Source organism: Molothrus aeneus, chromosome 1 (genome assembly GCF_037042795.1).
Source record: "Molothrus aeneus isolate 106 chromosome 1, BPBGC_Maene_1.0, whole genome shotgun sequence".
Taxonomy (NCBI): domain Eukaryota; kingdom Metazoa; phylum Chordata; class Aves; order Passeriformes; family Icteridae; genus Molothrus; species Molothrus aeneus.
In genome coordinates, this window is record NC_089646.1 from 44,343,770 (window position 1) to 44,365,145 (window position 21,376).

Consider the following 21,376-nt stretch of genomic DNA (forward strand, 5'->3'; position numbering starts at 1 on the left):
ATGCCCTTGCCGAGGCGCCGGTCGTCCTTCCTGGGGCAGCAGCCCTCCACCTCCACGGCCGAGAGCTCGGGGCCGCCCGGCCGCCGGGTGAGCGTCGGAGGCGGAGGGAGCCTGTCGAGACCCCCCGGCGTCTACGTGGGCACCGTTCCCACCGGCGGCGTGAGCAGCCTGGGCACCCGAGTGTCCCGTAGAGCCCTGGGCATCAGCAGCGTCTTCCTCCAGGGTCTCCGCAGCTCCGCCGCCGCCGTGCCCCTGGCCCCGGGGCTGGATAAGGGCAGGGGTCTCTCCTACGAAAGCCTGAACGGCTGCTTGGTGGAGTACATCGAGAAGGTGCGAGCTCTCGAGCAGGTCAACCAGGAGCTGGAGGAGCACATCAGAGTCTACCTGGACAAGAAGGCGGCCAGCGTGAGCAGCTGGGGAGCGCTGCGGGAGAACTGGGAGGCGATTTACCACCAGGTGAGCGCCGGAGCGCCGCCGGCAGCCGGCCGGGCGGGAGGGAGCTGCTCCGGGCGGCCGGGGGCCAGGCTGCTCGTGAATGCCCTCTGCTTTCAGGGCGAGGAGCCCTAGACAGAGGGTTCAAAATCTATCTTCATGATAATTAGCATTATTATGCCTATTAAGCGGGAGAATTGTCTCAGGCATCGTGCGCATGGGAGCGATTGAAATGCACCCCAAGGCGCCGAAGTCTGGGCTGGTTAGAACGGGTGGGTTTTTTTTCCTTTTTGTTTCCCCCTTATTTTAAGCCTGTGGTTATTACACTGAGTATCAAAATTATTGAAAGAGACCTGCTAGGACTGAATTAGGTTATCGGTTATCCCTCAACATTATATTATGAGCACGTTGTGGGGTTGGTTTTTTTTTAATCAGCAATTCAGATTTTTACTTTATTCCCTTGTTGGCTTAATAACATTTTCAAAAGCTCTATTTATTTAAAAATAATAATTACATGGCTACAAATGAGTGACTCCCTTCCTTTCCTTTGCCATCACCCCACCATCCCTTACTCCCACCTTCTCCATACGGCACAGATGTTTATTGTGGGGGTGTGAAATAGTGTCTGTATTGACCTCATGGACAAGAAGGAGTTCCTTTTGCTGGCCAGTAAGGCCTTGCAGGCTGATGTCCTGCTTGCAGCAGACACAGGGCTCTGTCTGCTGAGGTCTTGGTGCACCACACAAGCCTGGCTTCCCAGCTCCCAGACAGTGGGAGCAGATAGGATTCCAAAGACCTGGAGTCTGGCATCTCACACTCCTCTTCCCAGCAGCGCTTGTGCAGGCACAGAAAATGCCATCACTGGGTCTTCTGAAAGCCTGAAAGCCAACTTTAGGTCACCTGGGACAATTGTGTGTTTTAACTTGGGCTGGCCAGTTTTATTTTGCATTTTTAGGGCAGGTGTTCTCCCAGAACACTGCAAACGTTGCTTGAACCCTGAATATTGGCATAAGCTGTTGAACAAAGATCGTGTCAGCAGAAACACCCAGTCAAGCACCAGCTTTTAAAGTTGTTACCTTTTAGTATTAGTAAATGACATCATTGCTTCCTGAAGGGAGAAGCTGCTGAAGCAAAGGGGTGCTCTGAATCTGGAGTGCAAAAAGGCATCTCCTTGAACCTATTATCTCACTGGGGAAGATGGGGACTTGGATAGGGACAAGGAGTTAATCCTTTGCAGCCACCATCCCATGTTCTCCAGACTAGTGTCGCATTTCGTAGTTGTAGACTTCACCTGTAAATCCTACCAGGATTTATGGTTAAGCCCAAAAATGTGAAACCATAGGAAAGGACCATTTAGGAAGGACTGCTTGATTTTTCATTATATAACCCCCAACATTGCAGTGCAGATGAACCTGCAAAAGTGATAATTTTTCATCCAAATTGCTTTCCTTTCAACCTTCCTTTGTAGTCATCGTTGCCTCTACCTCTTTTTTATGAATGAATAAGAACATCTCATAATGAAATCTAGCCTGAATATTGTATATCGTATATCATATAGGCTCTCCCTATATGAAAATCAGAAAAATAAAGCCATGTAGTAATAGCATTTGTGAGTATCATAGAAGAGAAAAAGATTAGCATCATCCGTATCTATTTAACTATCAAAACACATCAGAGAGCACATAAAATCTTCTGAATTGCTTCAATTAAATCAATAAAAGAGGCATCACTTAGTGGGTTTTGTCTTTCACGGATGTGATCCAAGCTGTTATGTTCAATTCTGATTAATAGGTTTCTTTGCTTTTTTTATTTAAGCATTAAACCCAAAATGAAAGTAGGACCCTATCCAGCCCAAACACCAATTAGCTCATTCGTCCTGGAGCTAATTGGTAAAATTATGCCAGCATCAACATCAAAACCACTACATTTATTAAAATAATGTCAAAATCAGTTGCTGCAGAAACAGCTGAAGGCACAGCAAGTCAGAACCCTCCTGCCACAACACATCCCAAACAGAAAAGGAAAAGGCATTCAGGAGCAAGGTGTAGCAGAAATGAGGGACACCTGGCAGATACATTCCTAAATGTAATTTTTGTAAATATATTCAGATTTTCTGCAGATGTCCACATCCACCTTGATTTCTTTAAAATTGGCATACCCCATTTTCAGCTTCTTGTAAAATTTGACCACTCATTCCCAGCCAGGCCCATGGGTTCAGTGGGGAGAAATGCCTGGCAGCCATAAAACTCCTTGGTGCCATTTGCATAAAGCAGCTATGAAAGTTTTGGGGAAAAAACCACTCAGGCAGCACCTGGATTAGCCCAAGCACTCATGATAGGGACAGTTTTTGAACAAAAAACAGCAAAGATTGGGAGGGGGTCTAAGCAGCAGCCCTTTCCTCTTGCCCTGCGAATGAGAAGACACGGACACCGCCACAAAGGACTTTCCTGGTCTCAAAATCACAAATGTGACAGGCCCATCTCTACAGTGGCACAGGAGAGACCCCAGCAGACCTGAAGTCCCATTTCCCTCCTGCCCTTCCTGGGATGTGCTCCAGCATCCCAGATTTCGCGTAGCTGCATTGCCAGCAAAAGCAGCTTGGTGCCAGCACATCTCCCAAACACAGAGCTGAGGGAAAAACGAGTCAGCGAGTGACTCAGAGGGTGTGTGTGAGCACAGGGTCCCTCAGGAAAAACCACTCGTGTTTCCTGGCAATTGTCAGAGCTATGGCTGCAGCAGGGAATCACTGGTGAGAGCTGAATGATGGAAAATCACTATCCAGCTCACAGGGTTAATTACCCACCTGGGCAGCTGGCTTTTAGCAGAGCAGGTGGACACACACTAACTGGGACAAAGAGAGAGGATTTTTGCAGGAAAAGAGGGAAATGAGAAATCCTTGCCAAGAGGAATTCATATGACAGAATTACAATTTCATGACAGAAATATAAATTTTACCCTGTGCATACTCTTCCTCTCTGGGCTTCATCCTGGTCTTCTTGTGCAAAATTCTATCTCTAATCAAATGTGTCTCTTCTGCAGAATAGGAGACTGTTTGCAATGGCAATTCCTTCCCAGGGAACAGGGCAGCACCTGGCAGAAGTGGATGGTTGAAACAATCTGAGTGAGTTTACAGAGAGAAGAGAGTAGCTCAGCCTCCATGATCGCTCAATTACAGCTGAATGGGAGACACAGACATTTATTTTGTCTATGAGATGACACATAGTGCAGTTCAGATCACAGGAGTAAACACACAAGCAAAAGAAGGAATCAACATCCTGGACCAGATTTATCACTGCTGTGACTGATCATGACATCCCGTGCGTGGTTGGGAGCATTTGAAAGACCTCCAGAGTTTTCCTGTGGAGTTACTTTTATTTGCATTTGGCCTTTCTATCAGCATTTAGTCAGTGTGAATATTAAGCCTGGAGAATATGCAGGTCTAACAGCCTGAGGAATTGCCACATTTGGACTCATACCCACTAATTTATTTGCTGCAGGGTCAGAAGAGCCTCTGAGTGTTACTTGTGACACACTCTGGCACAACACAGTGCGTGATCAATGCCTGTAAATGCATGAAATAGCACTCTGCTACTCATCTGAGGGTACAACAAAGTCCCACAAAATGGCACAAAGCTTGATCAACTGCCCTATAGAGGATGGCAGTGAATTAGTTTTAATCGTGTTCTCTCAGCCACCTCCAACAGCATAAATTTGGGCTGCCTTCACAGGCAGCTGTGAGGGGCTGTAAGGTTTTCTCCTTGTGCTTGGGCAACATTACAGTTTTACAGATCATTTCTTGAAGAGGTATCTCCTGCTTTGAGAACCAGGCATTCTTTGATGCAGTCCTGTGTACTTATAAAATATTTGATGTATACACGAAGTTGAATTTCCCTGGATGCAGCAGGAATCAGGAAAGCAGCCATCAATCTCAGCCTCTCTCCAGGTATTACCTTTCCTGAAGCCATGTAACAAATGCTGCCCTTGCTGCCTTTGAGGTTTCCTCCTTCAGGCTCTGAGAAAGGGTTCAACATGGAAAGCGTGACAAGAACATTTAGAGTTTATTGCTTGGCAGTGGGCTGCAGGCTTTTAGCCTGATTTTAGTTGTGAGTTAAAATGCGTTGGAGGCAATGGTCTCAACTATTTCCTTGTGTGTTTGGAAGGAAAGACTCGATCGACACCTTCCGATCTTTCCCCATGGAGGCGTTTGCTTTACTGAAGTGAACTTAAAAGCCAGAGAAGTTTCCATTACATGAATAATTAAACCATGAGATTCACTATCACAGGCCACACCTGAGGCCATGAATTTAGTAGCAGTCAGAAAGGATTTAGACTTTTGTAAGAACAGCAAAAGAATACAAAGCTACAGATAAAGCACAGCTAAAAATTTGAAGGGTATAGTAAATCTTGCCATGCCAAACTTGACGAAATCTCTGTTAAAAATCAGAAGCTGCTAGTCACCAGGGATAAGGAGTAAACTCTCCCTGGGTCTGTATGACTTCAGTCTGGCATCTGCCCACTCCCTTGAAGCAGCTGCTTTATCCTTGATGCCAGTTTTAACCCAGGAAATGGGCCAGCATGTCAATGCAGATTTTTATGCGACTTTTCTTCCAAAAAGTTAATATTGCATTTTCATGTCCATAAAATCACAATAAAATCAAAGAAAATTGTTGCTGCTTTGTAGTTAAGATGTTTAATACCATGAATATTCACTGTTAATTCAAGAGCTGGAAAAAATCGTGATCAAAAGGTGTATGTGTATCACAGAACTGAGTGTTGAAAGACAATGTGTGACTGAAAGGAGCTATTGTTAGTAATGATATTTGCATTTTTTTAACTCTTCCCATTTTGGCTCTTTGAATGTGCATCAGTGACTTAAGCCTCCCAGAAGTTCTGTGAGGCAGGACAGCACTGCCTTCTGCTTTACAAGCAGAGGAGGCAATGTCTAAGTGCTTGCAGCATTGCAAGGCCTCTCATTCCCAATGGACACAAAGAAGGGTGTTTCCTAAACTGCTGCATCATGTGTTTTAGTATACGTGTCAGCAAAGTGGCTACAAATCTGTCTCAGTAATGCTGTGTGTTTGCATCCAACTGTTGATTAATAGGAGAATTAAATCATACAAAAGAGCCCCTGATGGAAGACTTAGATTTCTTCTGGAGCCTAGGAAAGGGCTTTCACAGCTCATGCAAATCAGAGGGAACTAAGATTTCAGAGCTTGTGTCAAAGAGGTCCCTCTACTTCTGTGCTGAGTAAATGTCAATTTTCCATCCTTTGGGAGAAACTCAGGTGTCCTGGTGCAAGGGAACCTGAGGACAAAAGAGCAGCATGTCCCCAAAGCCCCAGCTCTGTTCAGCTGCTCTGAAATGCCACAGATGGAGAATCCAGGGTCTGGGGAGTTAGGATAGTGCTGGTAAAGTGGGGCTACAAAAAGATCAGGGAGAAGGAAATAGGGGGTTGAACAATGAAGAGCAGCCAGTTCTGTGTGCAAACAAGCACACAGAATTCTTCTGTACTCGTGTGCTGCTGGCTGGTGTGCGGTGACGGTGAGGGACCATCTCTTTGCCTGCACCTGTGGCTTTCGTGACATCTCTAAGTCCTGTGCTTTTGCTGCACTCCCCAATTTCCCATGCCCAAACTGGGGCTTCCCCCTGCCTCCCTCCCCCCCACCCCCCCCAAGCAGCAGTATTTACAGAGCCTGTCCTCTGTCCAGATGCTATTTTCATGAAATGAAATGTGTTAGAACTGGATGTCTCTGAGATGGCCTATCCCTCTATCATATTGTTTGGAATAGGCCAAGAAATCCCACAGTTATTGAAGAAAAATAGGTTTCCCATGCAATGGTGTGAAACAATCTCCAGCCCCCAACCACCTTCCCTGTTTTTTCCTAACAGTAGGGAAGAATGAAGAAAACCACTTTTTAAACTCTTGTTCCTCATCAGATTGAAAAGATGTAGAGTGCTTTTAACTTCCTGATTCATTACGGACATAAGGGATAGTGAAGAACAGGTTATTTCTCCACATTTCTCCTTATCAGATGCTTTCAGGTATTACATATTTGTTGGTCCAAACATTTGTAAGACATTTGGAGCAGTAAGCCATTCTCCATGAAGGTAAAGGTTAATTACCACCTAGAAATGCTTCAGCCTTGCATGCCCACCTGCACCCTATCACCGAGCAGCCTCAGGGCAGGTGGGAACATAGGGCAACAATCCCACTTGAGATCCACTTGTCTGGATGCAGCCTTTATGTTTCCACAATGCATGGTGTGTTTCACCTTGGAGGAGCAGGATGCTTTGGGTGATTTGCAATCTTAGTTACAGACTTAATTATCTAAGGAAAGATTTTTCTGCTTGAAGAACTCTCCTGACCAGCTTAAAAATCTGATCTTATTCATGAGATGATTTAATTTTAACTGCAAATCTTCATGGGTGTCTCCCGAGAAAGACCAAAGAAATGTTCAGTTCAGCTTTTCCAGAGTGACAGCATGGATCATGGGGTGACTGGAGCTCTCAAACACTTGCAGAGGTGATCACTCTAAGCCTGGTACTGAATTCTGCATGGTCATAGCTCAGTGCACGTGTGACTCCAGGGCAGGCAGTGGTCTTTTTTTTCCTTTGTATCATTTTATATAACCTTCCTGAATCACTACAAGCTGCTAAGTCACAAGCCTTTCAGGTTTACTTACCCCTCAAGTACCTCTTGGACGTTTAGAGATACACCCCAGAGCCATAGCAATGATGCCACAGTCTGCTTTGCACGATCTTTCCAATCAGTGTAATAATCTTTGAAGGCTTCTCAGGTCTCATATCTATCGCAAGAGCCTAGAGGATCCCCTAGGAGAAGGAAAACGACGCTCTGGGAGCTGAGGAGGGCTCGCAGGCGGCATGAGCAGCAAGTATTCCGTGGCTCCCTGAGGAGGACGACCCTGAAGAGGACTGCTAATATGGGAAGTAGAATAGGAACTGCATAAGTGCTGCTTAAATTGTACCTAGAAAGTATAAGTGGGACTTAAATGATGAAAGTACCTTGAGCACAGCAATGAGTTTTGCCCCTTGCAAAGAGCTGGCGATCAGAATAAATGTGTTGCTACAAGAAGATGAGGGCTTAGGAGGAATGAGCAGTTTGATGACAAATTAGAGCCTATTTGCCAAGAATTTGTGAACTTATATGTACAAAAATAATTGTTTAAGTTATCTGGAATGAGTCACTTGAACAGTCCCAGGATGAAGGATTATTTTCAGAATCAAAGCTGTACATCTGCTTAAGATACATGTGCTGAAACTGTTCACTGCTTGAGCTCTGTTGTATCTTTCTTCTAGGTGGGTGAAGCAGTCCTTGAAAATGCTCGTCTTATGCTGCACACCGAGAATATTCAAGCCTGTGCTGAAGATTTTAAAGACAGGTAGTCCTGTGGTGGCACCCAGATGGCCACTTTCTTTAAACTTTGCCCTTGTGAACGCTTAATTTGTAAGGGTGTAATGATAGTGAGTAGAATGGGCTTGTTTTTTAAGTTGCACATTTATATTCAACACCCTGATTTGGGAGAAAAATAAGGATGGTGCTAACATTATTTTGGAAGATTTTGAAGATTCATAGTAACAAAAATGTGCACAACCACAAGCAAAATGTCCTAAGCTAGTCTTAACACAGACATTGGTCTCTCGCTGAGAGAACCAGTATTCAGTCAAAATTGGGTTGGCATTTTATAAAGATGAAATTCCATGTGCTTTTTAGTTGTAATTTTCAGTACTTCAGTGCCAAAACCAAGTGGTTTTGGGAGTAACAATCATTCTGCTACAGCCACAAAGTGAAAACTGCACTACCACACACATGGGTGGAAATGTTAGACAAGAAAACAGAAATGGCCTGTGCTGATTTCACTTTACTGAGAAAAATAAGAAATAAAAGAAGATTTTAAACACTGGCAAACTACTTTTTATTGTCTTTCATTTGGAAAAGCCTGATAGTCATGTGTATGAGTGCATGAACCTCTTTAGATTTTACTCAGGAGATGTGATCCTTCCAGCTTTTTTTACTCATAATGGTCTCATTCATTTACAAATAGCTTTTTGCAAGCTCTTACACAAAAAACCATACTTCAAACTAATTGATTTTATCTTCTACAGTTTTTATCATCCCTTAAACTTCTTTTTCTCTCTCTCTGGCATTATTTTATTTAATCATAAAACCAGAATGTTTTAATCATTTTTAATTTGCCTTTTATTTCAGAAAAGTACAATTCTGAGATACTCATTTGGCTTTACATCCAGCAACTTACATTAATATTTTGTGTAGTTTTAAAAAAATACTTTTTAGAAGTGTCAACTGACTTGGACAAGCAGTCTGCATAACAAAAACAATGTTGAATCAATCTACTGCATAGTGAAACCTCCTGAGATCAACTGCCACTCTCCCAGGCTTTAAACTCCCAGCAATGAAGGGGATCATCAAGGAGCAAACTGTTTATGAAGCAGGTTCCCAGCTAACCTGCCAGCTCCTCCAGGTCCCCAGGTTGGACAGGTTTGGCACAAATGTCTCCCACCCAAGGAGATTTACAATGCAATCCACATTTTCAATAAAAAGCCTAAACCAAAAAGTTACAAACAGGAGCAATGCAGCAAGCAGTGCTCTGGAATGGAAAGTGCTTGCCAAAACTTCTCTACCATTACAGACATGGTTTGGAAATGAGCTGTTTGTTCCAACAGCAATTCTAGCTGACAAACCAACCACAGAAATTTCCTCTTTATTTTGATACTACTGGGATTTGGTCTTAGGGATGGGCCAGGACCCTGGAACATAGGCCAGACTTCCATCAGCGTCTGTCAGTAAAAGTAATGCTTGATGTTTTTTCTTTAACCATTGCTCTAAAAGGTTTTTATGTAGACAAGTGAGTTGTTGTTCTCATTTTACAGCCAAGACAACTGAGAAAAAGCCACCCATGGTGATACTGTAGATAAATATCAGATCTAGCAAGAAACCATGACTCTCTCCATGCTTTTTCTGGAATCCTATCAGGTTGATAACCACCATAGCACATACTGCTAACTTGACCTGTTTTCTTACACTCTGAATTAATGGCAGGGCACTTCAGGCAGTTAACTTCAAGCAGAAAGAGATAAGGTGAGAGCAAAGTATACTGTCTTTGTTTCTGTGCCTCTGTCTGGGACATATTTGCTAATTGTTTTACTTGCTCAGTTGAGCTGTGTTGAAGTTTGGGTTGGTTTTTTTTTTTTTTCTCTGCAGGTATGAAAATGAGCAGCCATTCAGAAAGGCAGTGGAAGATGAAATTAATTCCCTATATAAAGTGATTGATGATGCTAATTTAACTAAAATGGATCTGGAGAGTCAGATAGAAAGCATGAAGGAAGAACTAGCTATGCTGTCAAAGAATCATGAAGAAGTAAGTGCAGACTCGGGATACTGCAAAGACAATGTGTGCCTGTTTCATCTGGTTGGTATCATACATATACATACATGGTATCATACATACATTATACATGTGGAAAGCAAACATTAAAAACTCCACCTGCTGTGTCTGGGCAGGGGGGTTGGGGGATTTTCCTGGAACCTACTCCTATTTATTCCTTCTCTTTTAACTCAGAGGACTAACCCCTGAGGCATTATCAAATGACTTACATGTAGGTGTTAACCCTTTCTCTTTTGATAAATGTGACATGGAAGAGTCCCTTCATTTCCTTGTCAGTCACCCCATGATGGTCAAGGGGCTGCACAGTCGTGCATGTGGACATCTCAGCAGTGAGATCTGATGGAAGGAGAAAGTGCATGTGCAGGGCACCAGCTCTGGTCCTGCTGCACTGATGTTGAGCATTAACCAGGTTGTTATGAAAATACCTTGCTTGACTTAGCAAGACACTCAGTTCCCAAAACTGAGTCTCTCTTGAGAAGCCCTACACTGAAGCAAGTCACAGGGACAGTGGCAGGAAGGAGTGCCTCTAAAGAATCATCATCAAAGGTGCTGGCAAAAGCAGGTTTATATGAGATGTGAAAGTGCAATTTAACTTTGATGGCAAGGTTCATTTTATTACTTACTATATAATGAAGCTCACAAAGGAAAATTTGAATAGAATCAATCTAGAATAGTTTATATGGAAATTGGGGATGCAGAGGGTAAAGGTGCTAAAGGATAAATGTTCAAAAGGGTTAGGAGAGGCCTTCCCATTGAGTCATGAGGTTCAGAGCAGACCCCCTTGCTTTCTGAAGTCCTAATGGAGATTAGGTGCAGCTGAGTCCAAACTTGACCTCAGACTTGGTCAATGGTTTATAGCTATAGGATTTGTCAGCACCTGACCACTGACTAATTTAACATTTACAAAATGATCCAATAGGGTTACCTGTAAGCACAGCACTAACTTAACTGTAGATCTGGGATGGCAGTATTCATACTATACTTGCTATAGAGTATTTAAACCAATTCACACACTCACACAAACAGACATGAAGAAGTTTGTACAAAGGTGCCTGTTAAAAATTTCCCTCAAGTTCAGTACAATACTCAAGTCAGATGCTTCTGCATCTCAGAAGCATCAAGTCAGATGCTTCTGCACCTCAATAGGTGAGGGCTGAGCCTTGAGGAGTAGTCAGGATATCCCAGGCCCTACCATCAACGAGCATTTGGCAACAAGTATTGAGTATTGCAAACTTGAGAGCTTGTTAGCTCTGAGAGGTGCCCCAGTCAGAGGGAGATTCCTGCTCACAGCCCACTGAAGTCCAGGAGATCTCAAAGGGCCCCACTCAGGACTGCTGCTTACAGAGTGCCAAGATGATTGGCTTCAGTCACCTGTCAATCTCCATCCTGGCTGTAATCCAAGATGGTAATTACCGGAGTTTTCCTCAGAAGTCTGGTAACAAAAATATTGTTCCATTTGAGCTATGATTCGGGCAACTAATATTCCAAGTTTATTCTAGGATAGATGACTATCTCTTCTGCTTCCTTTATTAGGAACCAGAAGCTCCTAGGAACAGACAGTGTTTCTGATAAACACAAGGGAAACTTAATTGCCCAGGAGCTGTTGATTGATTCAGGGTGAGGTCTGTAAAGAATTCCTGAACCCACAGAGAGGCCCCAGTGGGTGGGGAGGATGCACCACCACAGACAGGCAGCCAGAAGAGAAGCCCATACTACCCAATTTTGCAATACTTTCCACTTACTCACTGCATTCACGAACACTATTTGCATGAAGGTGGTTTACTTCCTTCGGCAAGGATTTCAGGATTGAACACAAATCAGCATCTTTATTCATGGGGACTTGAATATGGAGCTGTTACTAATCCCTCATAAGGGAGAACAACCAGCTGTGCTGGTGCCTCAAAAGTAAGGTAGAGCTTGAATTGTGATGGCTCATGAAAACAAGGTACAATCCCACCTCACATTTCCTACCAGTTGTTCCTCCAACCACAAGATTTCAGCAACACTGGCTTGCCAAGATGAGGTTGCATCATCAGCTCCCTACTTGCATCAGTCTAATTCCAAGGCTGGCATTTTGCAGAAAATAACCAGTGGCTTCATCACCAGTGCATGGCAGGAGAAAATTGAAGTTGTTTTAGATAAGAGGGTAAAGAGAAAAATGGTACAAATAAACGAGATCCTCTTTAAACCTCCAAGTAATGCAATGACTGTTGTGAAACCAGAAAAGCTGGTCCTGATGCTGTTCTCTGTAGCTATGGCATAATGAGAACACCACCTTGATCCATCTTGATCCTCATGTAGCCAACAAGGAGCCCTTGCAGAGTGGAAAGATGCTTTTTTCTTTACCTTTTGGGAGCACCTGAGCATTTGCAGAATGCCTGGTTTTCCCATGGCAGCAGGACCAGGGGAAGCTGCTTAAGAGAAGTCACAGAATAAAGGCTAGAAGCAGCTATTGCTGAGCTCTGGCAAAACAAAGTCCCAAGGAGTTTCCTGAAGTAATTCAAACCTTTCTTTCCACTGGTGCTCCCACTAGCAAATCCATGCCAAGTCCTTGTGAAGGTTTTGTGAACTTGGAGTGGGCACATTTTGAGGTTTACATTCTTGCAGGTTCATAATTCACATAATTCCCATCCATTTTTTCCAGTATTGTCACTGTCAGGGGCCATTGCTTACAAATACAATTCCCAGATGCTTTTACACTTCCTTTTTTTTTTTTTTTGTGCCAATAACACAGATAAACAGGCTGATATAAAAGGATTGCAGTGCCAGACAGTTAAGATACATGTGAAAATCTCATTAATTCTTGCATTCCTGAACACAATGTACAACTGATGTGCTACCTTTAAGTGTGCAATTCTAAACCAGCTAATTCTCTACTGCTTACACTATTTTGGAGCACTTAAATTTAAAGAAGGAACAGAATGCTGCCACAGAGGAGAATCCTCTTCATCTAACATGCACATGCATAAAACACACACTTGTCTCACACAAACTGTGAGGCTGTAGAGCTCCTGCTGCTTTGCACATCTTGTATCTCCCAGTAGATGCTGGAAGGCTTGTGCTCCTGCATGGTGCAGCAGCAAGGGAGGAGTTTCTGATATCCTGTAAGCTGTTAGTTCCTTGGCCCAAAGTCCACACTGCACCTTTACTGGCAATGTTTGTAGTGATTTCGGGTCCCAGCTGCGCAGCATGCACGTCAAGCACTGGCTGCTGGAGAAACTTGCCACTGTTGAGAGGCTGCTCCAGGCACTGCCTTGGTGCAGGGCTTCAGTCTCTTTCCACCAAGGGGAAAACTATTCCAGTACCCTAGATCTGCAGGAAAAGACCCCATGCAGAAGCAAGGCAAATCCACATCTGAAAAAGAAACCCTTCAGTGCACTAAATCATTAATGTAGAGAGAGCTTTTGGGGCCAAATTTAATTACTGTCTCTGTGGCACCAAATGAGCTCTTCCTTGAGCTTCTCTGAAGATACCATTCAATTGTCCAGTTCACTTTCTTTATGTTTGTTATTTTTGTTCAAGGATGTGAAGGTATTATACAAGCAGCTTGCTGGATCTCAGCTGGAAGAACTTGATGTTCCCCTGGGAAGTGGCCTGGATGACATTCTGGAAAAAATCAGAATCCACTGGGAGAGAGACATTGAAAAGAATCGTGCTGAGACAGGAGCTCTGCTCCGTACCAAGGTCAGCACTCTGTAACCCACTCCAACATCACAGGATATCAAGCAAACACAAAACCTCTCTAATATTCTGCAATATCTTTGAGGGTTGGGTGCTTTTTGGGGTTTTTTTGAAACACAAAAGATGTTAAAAATTCAAAGTATTTTGGTCCGAGTCCAAAGGAGAATGCACTTATAAAGGCCTTCTTGAGATGCACAGAATTAAGCACTGGTGGAAATGGCCCTGCTCATATCACAGGTATCTGTGGGAACCTTTCAAGGGCTCTGAAATGTTGGCTAAGGAAAACAAACTTAATCAGTTGATACCTTCTGTATAGGATAAGTCACTGTTATTACCTTTCTTACTAGGGCTGTTCCTCCACTTAATAATTTACAGGGGTCTATAAATAAGAAGGGCAAAACACATTGCCCTCTACACTACAGACTCCTTGTTCTCTCCCTGATATTTTTTCCCTCTGGCAGCAGAGGGAAAACTAGATATTAACTTAGAAATTAAAAGTGATGATAATAGCCATTCCCTTTAAATAGGGGTTCTCCTCTCCTGAGGCTGAGTCTGAGACAGACTCAGCCTTTTAATACAGCTTTTTCTCTGTCATGAAGGATCTCTCATTTCCCAAAGTAAGTATTTTTGCACAGCTGAAGCATTAAGTTCAGTGGATGATCCTGTGTGTTAGAATCCATCTCGTTCCGAGCTGGCTCTTACAACAGAGCATGACAAAGTAAATCAGGAGAGCAACAAAGATGGTGAAGAGCCTTGAGGGGAACCCTGGTGAGGAGTGGCTGAGGTCACTTGGTTTGTTCAGTCTGGAGAGGAGGAGACTGAGGGGAGACCTCATTGCAGCCTGCAACTTCCTCGTGAGGGGAAAAGGAGGGGCAGGCACTGATCTCTCTGTTGATCAGTGACAGGGCCCGAGGGAACGGCCTGAAGTTGTGTCAGGAGAGGTTTAGATTGGATGTTAGAAAAAGGTTCTTCACCCAGAGGGTGTTTGGGCACTGGAACAGGCTCCCCAGGGAAGTGGTCACAGCACCAACCTGACAGAGCTCAATAAGTGTTTGGACAATGCTCTCGAGCACATGGTGTGATTCTTGGGGATGATCCTGTGTAGAGCCAGGAGTTGGACTCGATGATCCTTGTGGGTTCCTTCCAACTCAGCATATTCTGTAATTCTGTGAAATCATAACTGCAGCAGTGCTGTTGAAATACTTAGCAAAACCATATAAACATATCCCCCCTGTTCCAAGGTAAAGAGCTGCCATGAGAAGTGTAGGGGGTATTGAAGGCAAACAGTGAGAAAAAACAAAACCAACCACATGTGCAAGTTCTGAGTTAATTTTCAAAATAAAGAAGAAAAATCCTGTGACAAAATTGCTAGGAAACATACAAGAAGCCAAGCAGAAGGGTTTATCCCAGAGGTCCCATCAAGTTTGTGAGAATGCCAGACTTATTAAGCAAAGCTTTCATAAAGTTAGTCTGTGGGGCCTGATTTTCAGCTCACACAGTCCAAAGGAAGTGAGTGACACAGTAACAAACTGCACGAGCCTGGAGAGTGCCTCCATACAAAGCACATGCAGCCCTGAAAAGCCAGGGCATCCTCAGTGCCTCCTGAGCGTTCCCCAGAAAAATCTGTTCCTGACCCACTGCCAGGTTTCTGCAAAATGAGCATCACTCTGATGGCACCAAATTCTTCAGTGCTCCCACTTGCCTGTCCTGCTTCTTCCTCCTCCTTGTCCTCCTGTGCAAAAAAAAAACCTTACAACTTCTTCTTCCTATTTCTTTCATACCTTCAATATCTGGTCTTTTAGCTGCTCAGAGATATCATTTGGTGAGAAAATTGACAGCTTCTAGTACACTGCTCTATCATGTCTTTGATACCCAACCCACCCCTACTCAGCCATCTGAGCCTAAGCTCTTACCAGTTTCAGTTGTTCCTGTTTTGGTTTGGGTTTTTAATGGAACAAAGAAACAGAATATCACAGATTTCTGGAGTGATCAGTTCTGGTTCTGCACAGGTTCTGGTAAGATATTCCAGGGGCTTTTTTTGCACAAATGTAATCCAGATGATCCAGTTTTGTGTCCCTTATCTCCTACAGACACAGATCAATTCAGATTACTACTATGGACACAGGTGACAAGAGTTTATCTTTTACCAACTAAGCTTGTGGTTTTAAATCATCTTTTGTTGTTGAGATGTATAATTTGGTAATCCACACAGTGAAAAACTTGCTCTTGCTCTTTTGTGACATCACAGGAGGGAGAGCAGTTCTCTGCACTCCTTGGGTCTTCATTACCATTTTTTCAGTGTCTCTCTGTGAGGTTTTCCTTGGCCCCTAATATTTTAATTTCCTTTTTCTGCACCTACTACTACTACACCTCTGATGTACCTGTGACCAGCTCAGACCAAGTTGTTTTAAATTATGTCCTAGCACTGACTTAGACATGAAGGCAGTACTTCAGTATTTTTGTTTTTTCTGACTAATTACCTTGCCTCATTTGCTTTGTCTTTTGACTAGATTTGTGTGGCTTGATTTTTTAAGGATATTTGGGCATCAAAACACACCAATTTAAATTCATACCTAATGGGGTTTAACATTAGCCTTTTTTAGATGAGTAACCCCAAAACTCAAGTCCATTGGTTTCAACTGTGCACTTTTTTGTCTGTAGTGGTCAAAATCCTTCCCCGAGTTGACACAAGTGATTCAAACCCTTGCAAGACATGCATGGTATTTAATATTTTTCCCTGGAAAGATACTTTACTTACTGATGTGCTGTTCATTCATGTAGTTTGGTTCCAAACATCCACCTCTGCTTATTGCTAATCTGTATAGTTTTCTGTCATCCATAAATCCTTCTAATTCATGCTTTATTCCCAACGCACTAGACCTTGAGGCATCAAGCTGTTAAGCTTCTGTCTTAATGGAACTAGACCTTCATTTTCCTCTTCATGTTCTGTCTCTTGAACAGCTGTTGATCCATGGAAATGTTCTGCCCTGAGCACACAAATACACAGCTTTCTCTCTTGTCTTCATAAAATGTTCTGAAAAATCTTGTGAATTATGCCGGTTGTTTCTCCCTTTTTTACTACTTTGCTAAAACTTTCCCAGAACTCTCAAGAGCTTTTCAAAGTAACTTTCTTTCTTTAGATACCACGCTGGTCAACTCTGGGTGTTGGTGTTCTATTCCTAACCATTCTTTCATTATCTGGAGTCCATGAAAAACAGACTAACGAGGGATCCTGCACTCATGCACAATGCTTGGCTCGGCACTGTACAAACGCTTGAAATCCACAGATTCCTAGGAAACTCAAGCACCAACATGATAAAGAGTTAGGAATATGATTTCATCCTCTCCTCCATTAGTCCAGTTGTTTGTGGTCACCACATGTATAGCCTTTCCCTTATAGAGCATCTCAGGAAGAGGAAAAGTCCCCAGAAAGCATGAATTGCCTAGTGAAGAGGACACACAGACTACTTCTGCACTTCTCCACAGCAGGAGCCCCAAAGCTGAGCCCAAGTGTCATGCCCAGCAGCACATGGACACTTGGGGCTGGTAATCCTGTAAGGAGGGTGGGGAAACCTTGTGTGTCCCAAAAGCTTCAGAGTGCATTCGGTGTGTGCTCACTTGCTGTGTCTTCCTGAGTGCTCAGGACCTGATGCAGCCACCTCCATCTACTCCATCTGCCTGTTCTCTTGTTCACACAACTGTGGTCACGTTCACAGCTTAGGGGAGCTCCTGCAAGGGTTTCAACACCACTTGTGGTGAGGGCAAGCTGGATTTACAGGTAGCATTTGGGCCACCAGCAGGGTAAATGTCAAAGCCAGGATTCAGTTAATGGGTGTAGGCTAAAAATATAGATGCAAAGGCACGTTCCCTTCCCTGTGTATCTCTCTAAAAGAGGTATTTGCAGTCCTCGTACCCCAAGAAGGTGCAGACTACTCTCTCAACACAATTTAGGAGACACAATTTACTGAAGAGGTCCTTGATCAGTGGTTCACCAGGAATAGTCAGGTAGAATTATGTCCCTGGTATGCACAAGCCCCAAAAAAGCATTTCCAGAAAACACAGGATCTGTACATTTTGCTGGAAAGGACAGGTTTGGTGCTTGGATTGAAATTCAGCCCTCTGCAACATAGGTTCTTAAATCTAAATTTATGTTTGAGACTTAACTGGCATTTAAATGACCTTTTCCCACTGAAGCTATTTCATTCACAATGTGCAAGGTGTGGGCTTCACATGGTAATTCAAAATAATCCCTATTTTTGGTGCATGGTCCTAGATTTTTTAAAATTCAATCTTATTTTTAAAATAAAAGAAAACCAGAGCAGAGTCAAGATGAAGTTTCAGAGTAGGATGGAAGTATTTTGCATAGTTTAATTTTAGCATTAACTAAAAGAAATGTAGGCTTTGACTGAAGAACACCATTTTCTAGAGAGCCCAGAGCTCCAGGCTAAAAAACCTAGATCTCAGCCCTTATTAAAAGATACAGATATTCTATTTTTACTAAGGTACTTTTTCCTTCACCTAGTTTCAAAGAACCTGAACTGAGCACATATAAAACCCCTCAAGCCATAAGAGCAGGAAATAGCATAATTAACTTAGGACTTAATTAACAGGAATTTTTTTTTGACCCCTGTGATATGACTTGCTGTCTGACTCATAGAATCTTATGTGCAAAATTAAGGTGTGAGTAGTTCTGAAGACACACAACTTTTCAAGAAATATTATAGTATGGCTATAAAATGAACACTTACAGCCATGTTTTCTCTTTAGAGATAATTTTAAACATACAAGTATGAATTCTGAACAGCTGTTGTTGACACGGATAACATAAATATGCTTGTATGCATAAGCCGTTTTACAGTAAATGCCTAGAAAATATGATAATTTTGACACTAAGAAGTATCCAGAATTATTCAACTGAGGGATTTAATGCACAGGAATCAAACTTAGAGTCAGGATTGACACAAACTGTGAAAATATTACTGTCAGTTTGGTCTGCAAGGAAGCTAAACCATAACTTGTGTAGGTTGTGATGACAGTCGCCTTCTTTCACCAGCAACAGGCTGAGACGGCGGCTGCCGTGCGGACCCAGGAGGAAGAGCTGGTGGAGGGCCTCAGAACCGAGTTCCACGAAACTGCCTGCAAAATACAGAGCTTGCAAGCAGAAACTGAATCTTTGAGAACCTTGGTAAGGAATTCTGGGTTTTCAGTGGGTGTATTCTCTGCGAACTCAACGCAGCCTCTGAGGGGAACATTCCTGCATTCCTGGCTTGGGATGCAGAGTTGAGAATGAATCCCATTTTCCACCAGTCTCGGGTATTGAGTTGTTAGAATGGCTCCTGAGGTACTAAAAAGTCTTTTTTCCCAGCCCCACTCTTGAAGAAGAAGTTGGGATTCCTTGGCTCTGGTTTTCAAGATTGTTTATTTTCTTTTATATGAAACATTTTTTTTCCGACCTGCGGAGTTCTGTCCAGCAGGTTGGGTTGAGGCACACTGACTGCCCTCAGGGCGGTGTTATCTTTTTATACTAAAAACTACGTGTATTTTATATTTACAATAATTTTCCAATACCCATCACCTATGTTAGGCAGTTTGTCTCTACTCTAAACCAATCCAAAAGTGCCATCATTGCAGCAGAAGATGGAGGACAAGAAGAAGGAGAAAGACAGGACATGGCCAGATTCCTCCGTCTTGACCCTTGAACCCCCATTCTAAAAGCCTCAAAATTGTACATTTTCACCCTGTGATAAATTCACTATCATTCAATTCAAACCCTTGTAGCCTGTAACTCTTCACACAAGTTGGTAATTGTTTCCATGGGTTAAAATCAAAGGCACAGATGTCTTTGACTCCGTGCCAGGGTCTCTGAGCCCCCTGCCAGGGTCTCGAGTCCTCCAGGGCAGCCAGAGGAATGTCCTGGCTTCTGACACATCAAATACTCTTTCCAGAGATGCCAGACATTTCTGGGCTCCTCTTGATTGAAATGGTGCTCTAAGTGTACCACATTTGACAACCAGGCTCCAAATTTCCATCTTCAGTGTATTCATACTCAATCTCACCAAGATTGCTTAGTAGTGTAGTACTGGACAATGTCAGGAATATCTGCACCTTGTAAAAGTGCAGATATTCAACTTTTGTAATGATAATACCTAATACCAAGGTAGCTAAAGAAAGGAATTCTTAAAATATATATATAGTTAATAGAGATATTGGCCAAATCTGAATAAAAATCACTATGAAGCATATGGAAATTGACTGATTCATTGTCTGCTGTCCTCCCCTTGCAGAAGAGGGGTCTGGAGAACTCTTTATATGATGCCAAGCACTGGCACGACATCGAACTGCAGAACCTAGGCTCTGTCATTTCCAAGCTGGAGGCAGAGATGGGAGAAATCAAAGTAGAAACTGAGCAGCAGCAGAGAGATCGTGAAAATCTGTTGACTAGCAAACAACAGCTGGAGAAAGACATTGCTGCATATCACTGCCTCCTGGATGGAGAGCAAAGCAGGTACTTGTCCTTAAAATAATGAAGAACATGCTCCCTGGGAAGGGGTTGTGAGGTTGCTGGAAGCAGGAGGACTGGGGTGCTTCTCATGTTTCATAAGGCTGGCTGGTAGATGGTGAGGTTTGGAGAAGCTGCCAAAGGGGAGAACACACCAAAACCCATCAAACAGAGATTCCTAGTGTATTGGAGATGAGTGGTTTCCAGCACTACCAAAGAAGGACATGGTTTGGGAACATGCCATGAGTTTCACTTCTCTGAAGGTTTGAGATGTGACATTAAAAAGCTGCTACCAGGGGCTACATTAGTGGCTGCAAAGCAGATGGGGTGTTGTTTCCTGATTTGAATACATTATGCCATCCTTCCTCCTCCCTCAATACAGGCCAAATATTATAGCTGTGATCCTGGGAAAACTCCCTGTCTAGGCTTGTAAGTTTGTCCTGAAGTCCAAGGACTTCCACTGACTGTACCTTTTGTGAAGAAATGTAGTCCCAACTCTGAAGATTTTTTCCTCTGGGAATAACCTGTAAACACCTTTACAGTGATTGGGTAGAGTTGCTTGGTTGGGCATTTCTAAGATCCTTAACCACCCTTAGTCAGGAACCTCTGAGAATCTGATCCACAGATTTTGACTTGGTCTTCTACTCAGGACAGGGAGAATTTTAAAATAATCAAATCTTGCTGAAGCTGGTGAGATTTCACCAGCTGAACTGAGGATAGGACTTGGTTCAACAATTTTCCTGTTTGTAGTAGTGACCAATTTTTATCTTTTTTTTTTTTTTACTTTCAGCTGATTATGATTCCCAGCTCACAGATGACCATTGCCATTAAAGCAAAAGATGTCACTGCCAATTATGTTCGTGGAAGCTAAAAACTCATCAAAGCAGCCTGCTTTATACAGTTTGATTCAACAATCAAAGTAGGTTGTAGCTTGAACAACTTTATTAGACCCTCTTCACGTAATTGCTTTGCTTACAGATTTCAATTTACTCATGTTGTTAAAATTATAATAAAAATAAAGAATATCAGGCTTTTGTTTGATTTTTTATTTCCTTCCAGTATTTTTCATGATAGCTGGAGGGGATTGGCTTAAGAATTTCAGCTCTCCATTTCCCACCAAGTAAACTCTTTCTTTTCACAGTATAAATATATCAATATATATATATAAATATATCAAGACTGAGCTACCCCTCCACTGTGTACACAGCACCCACATGGAAATGATGAATGTTCTGTTGTGTCACAAGACCATCAGCTCAGTAGTGTGAAATCTAATTCAAATAATGCCAAAGGAGTTTAAGTGCACTGTTAACTCAACATGATTAATTTTGCAACATGT

General features: G+C 42.9%; 1 protein-coding gene across 1 annotated transcript; it reads left to right on the forward strand.

Annotated features, from left to right (window-relative positions):
• Positions 1–21,031, forward strand: BFSP2 (beaded filament structural protein 2). The gene is made up of 7 exons (XM_066571821.1): positions 1–456; positions 7,750–7,832; positions 9,674–9,830; positions 13,380–13,541; positions 18,592–18,723; positions 19,823–20,043; positions 20,828–21,031. The coding sequence occupies exons 1-7, from the start codon at positions 1–3 to the stop codon at positions 20,829–20,831; spliced, it is 1,215 nt and encodes a 404-aa protein (XP_066427918.1). The 3' UTR covers positions 20,832–21,031.
• The last annotated feature ends 345 nt before the right edge of the window (positions 21,032–21,376 follow it).

Coding starts and splice junctions, on each gene's coding strand:
- BFSP2 (XM_066571821.1), top strand. CDS start 1: ATGCCCTTGCCGAGGCGCCGGTCGTCCTTCCTGGGGCAGCAGCCCTCC. Junction 457..7,749: donor GGGAGGCGATTTACCACCAG/GTGAGCGCCGGA, acceptor TCTTTCTTCTAG/GTGGGTGAAGCAGTCCTTGA. Junction 7,833..9,673: donor GCTGAAGATTTTAAAGACAG/GTAGTCCTGTGG, acceptor TTTTCTCTGCAG/GTATGAAAATGAGCAGCCAT.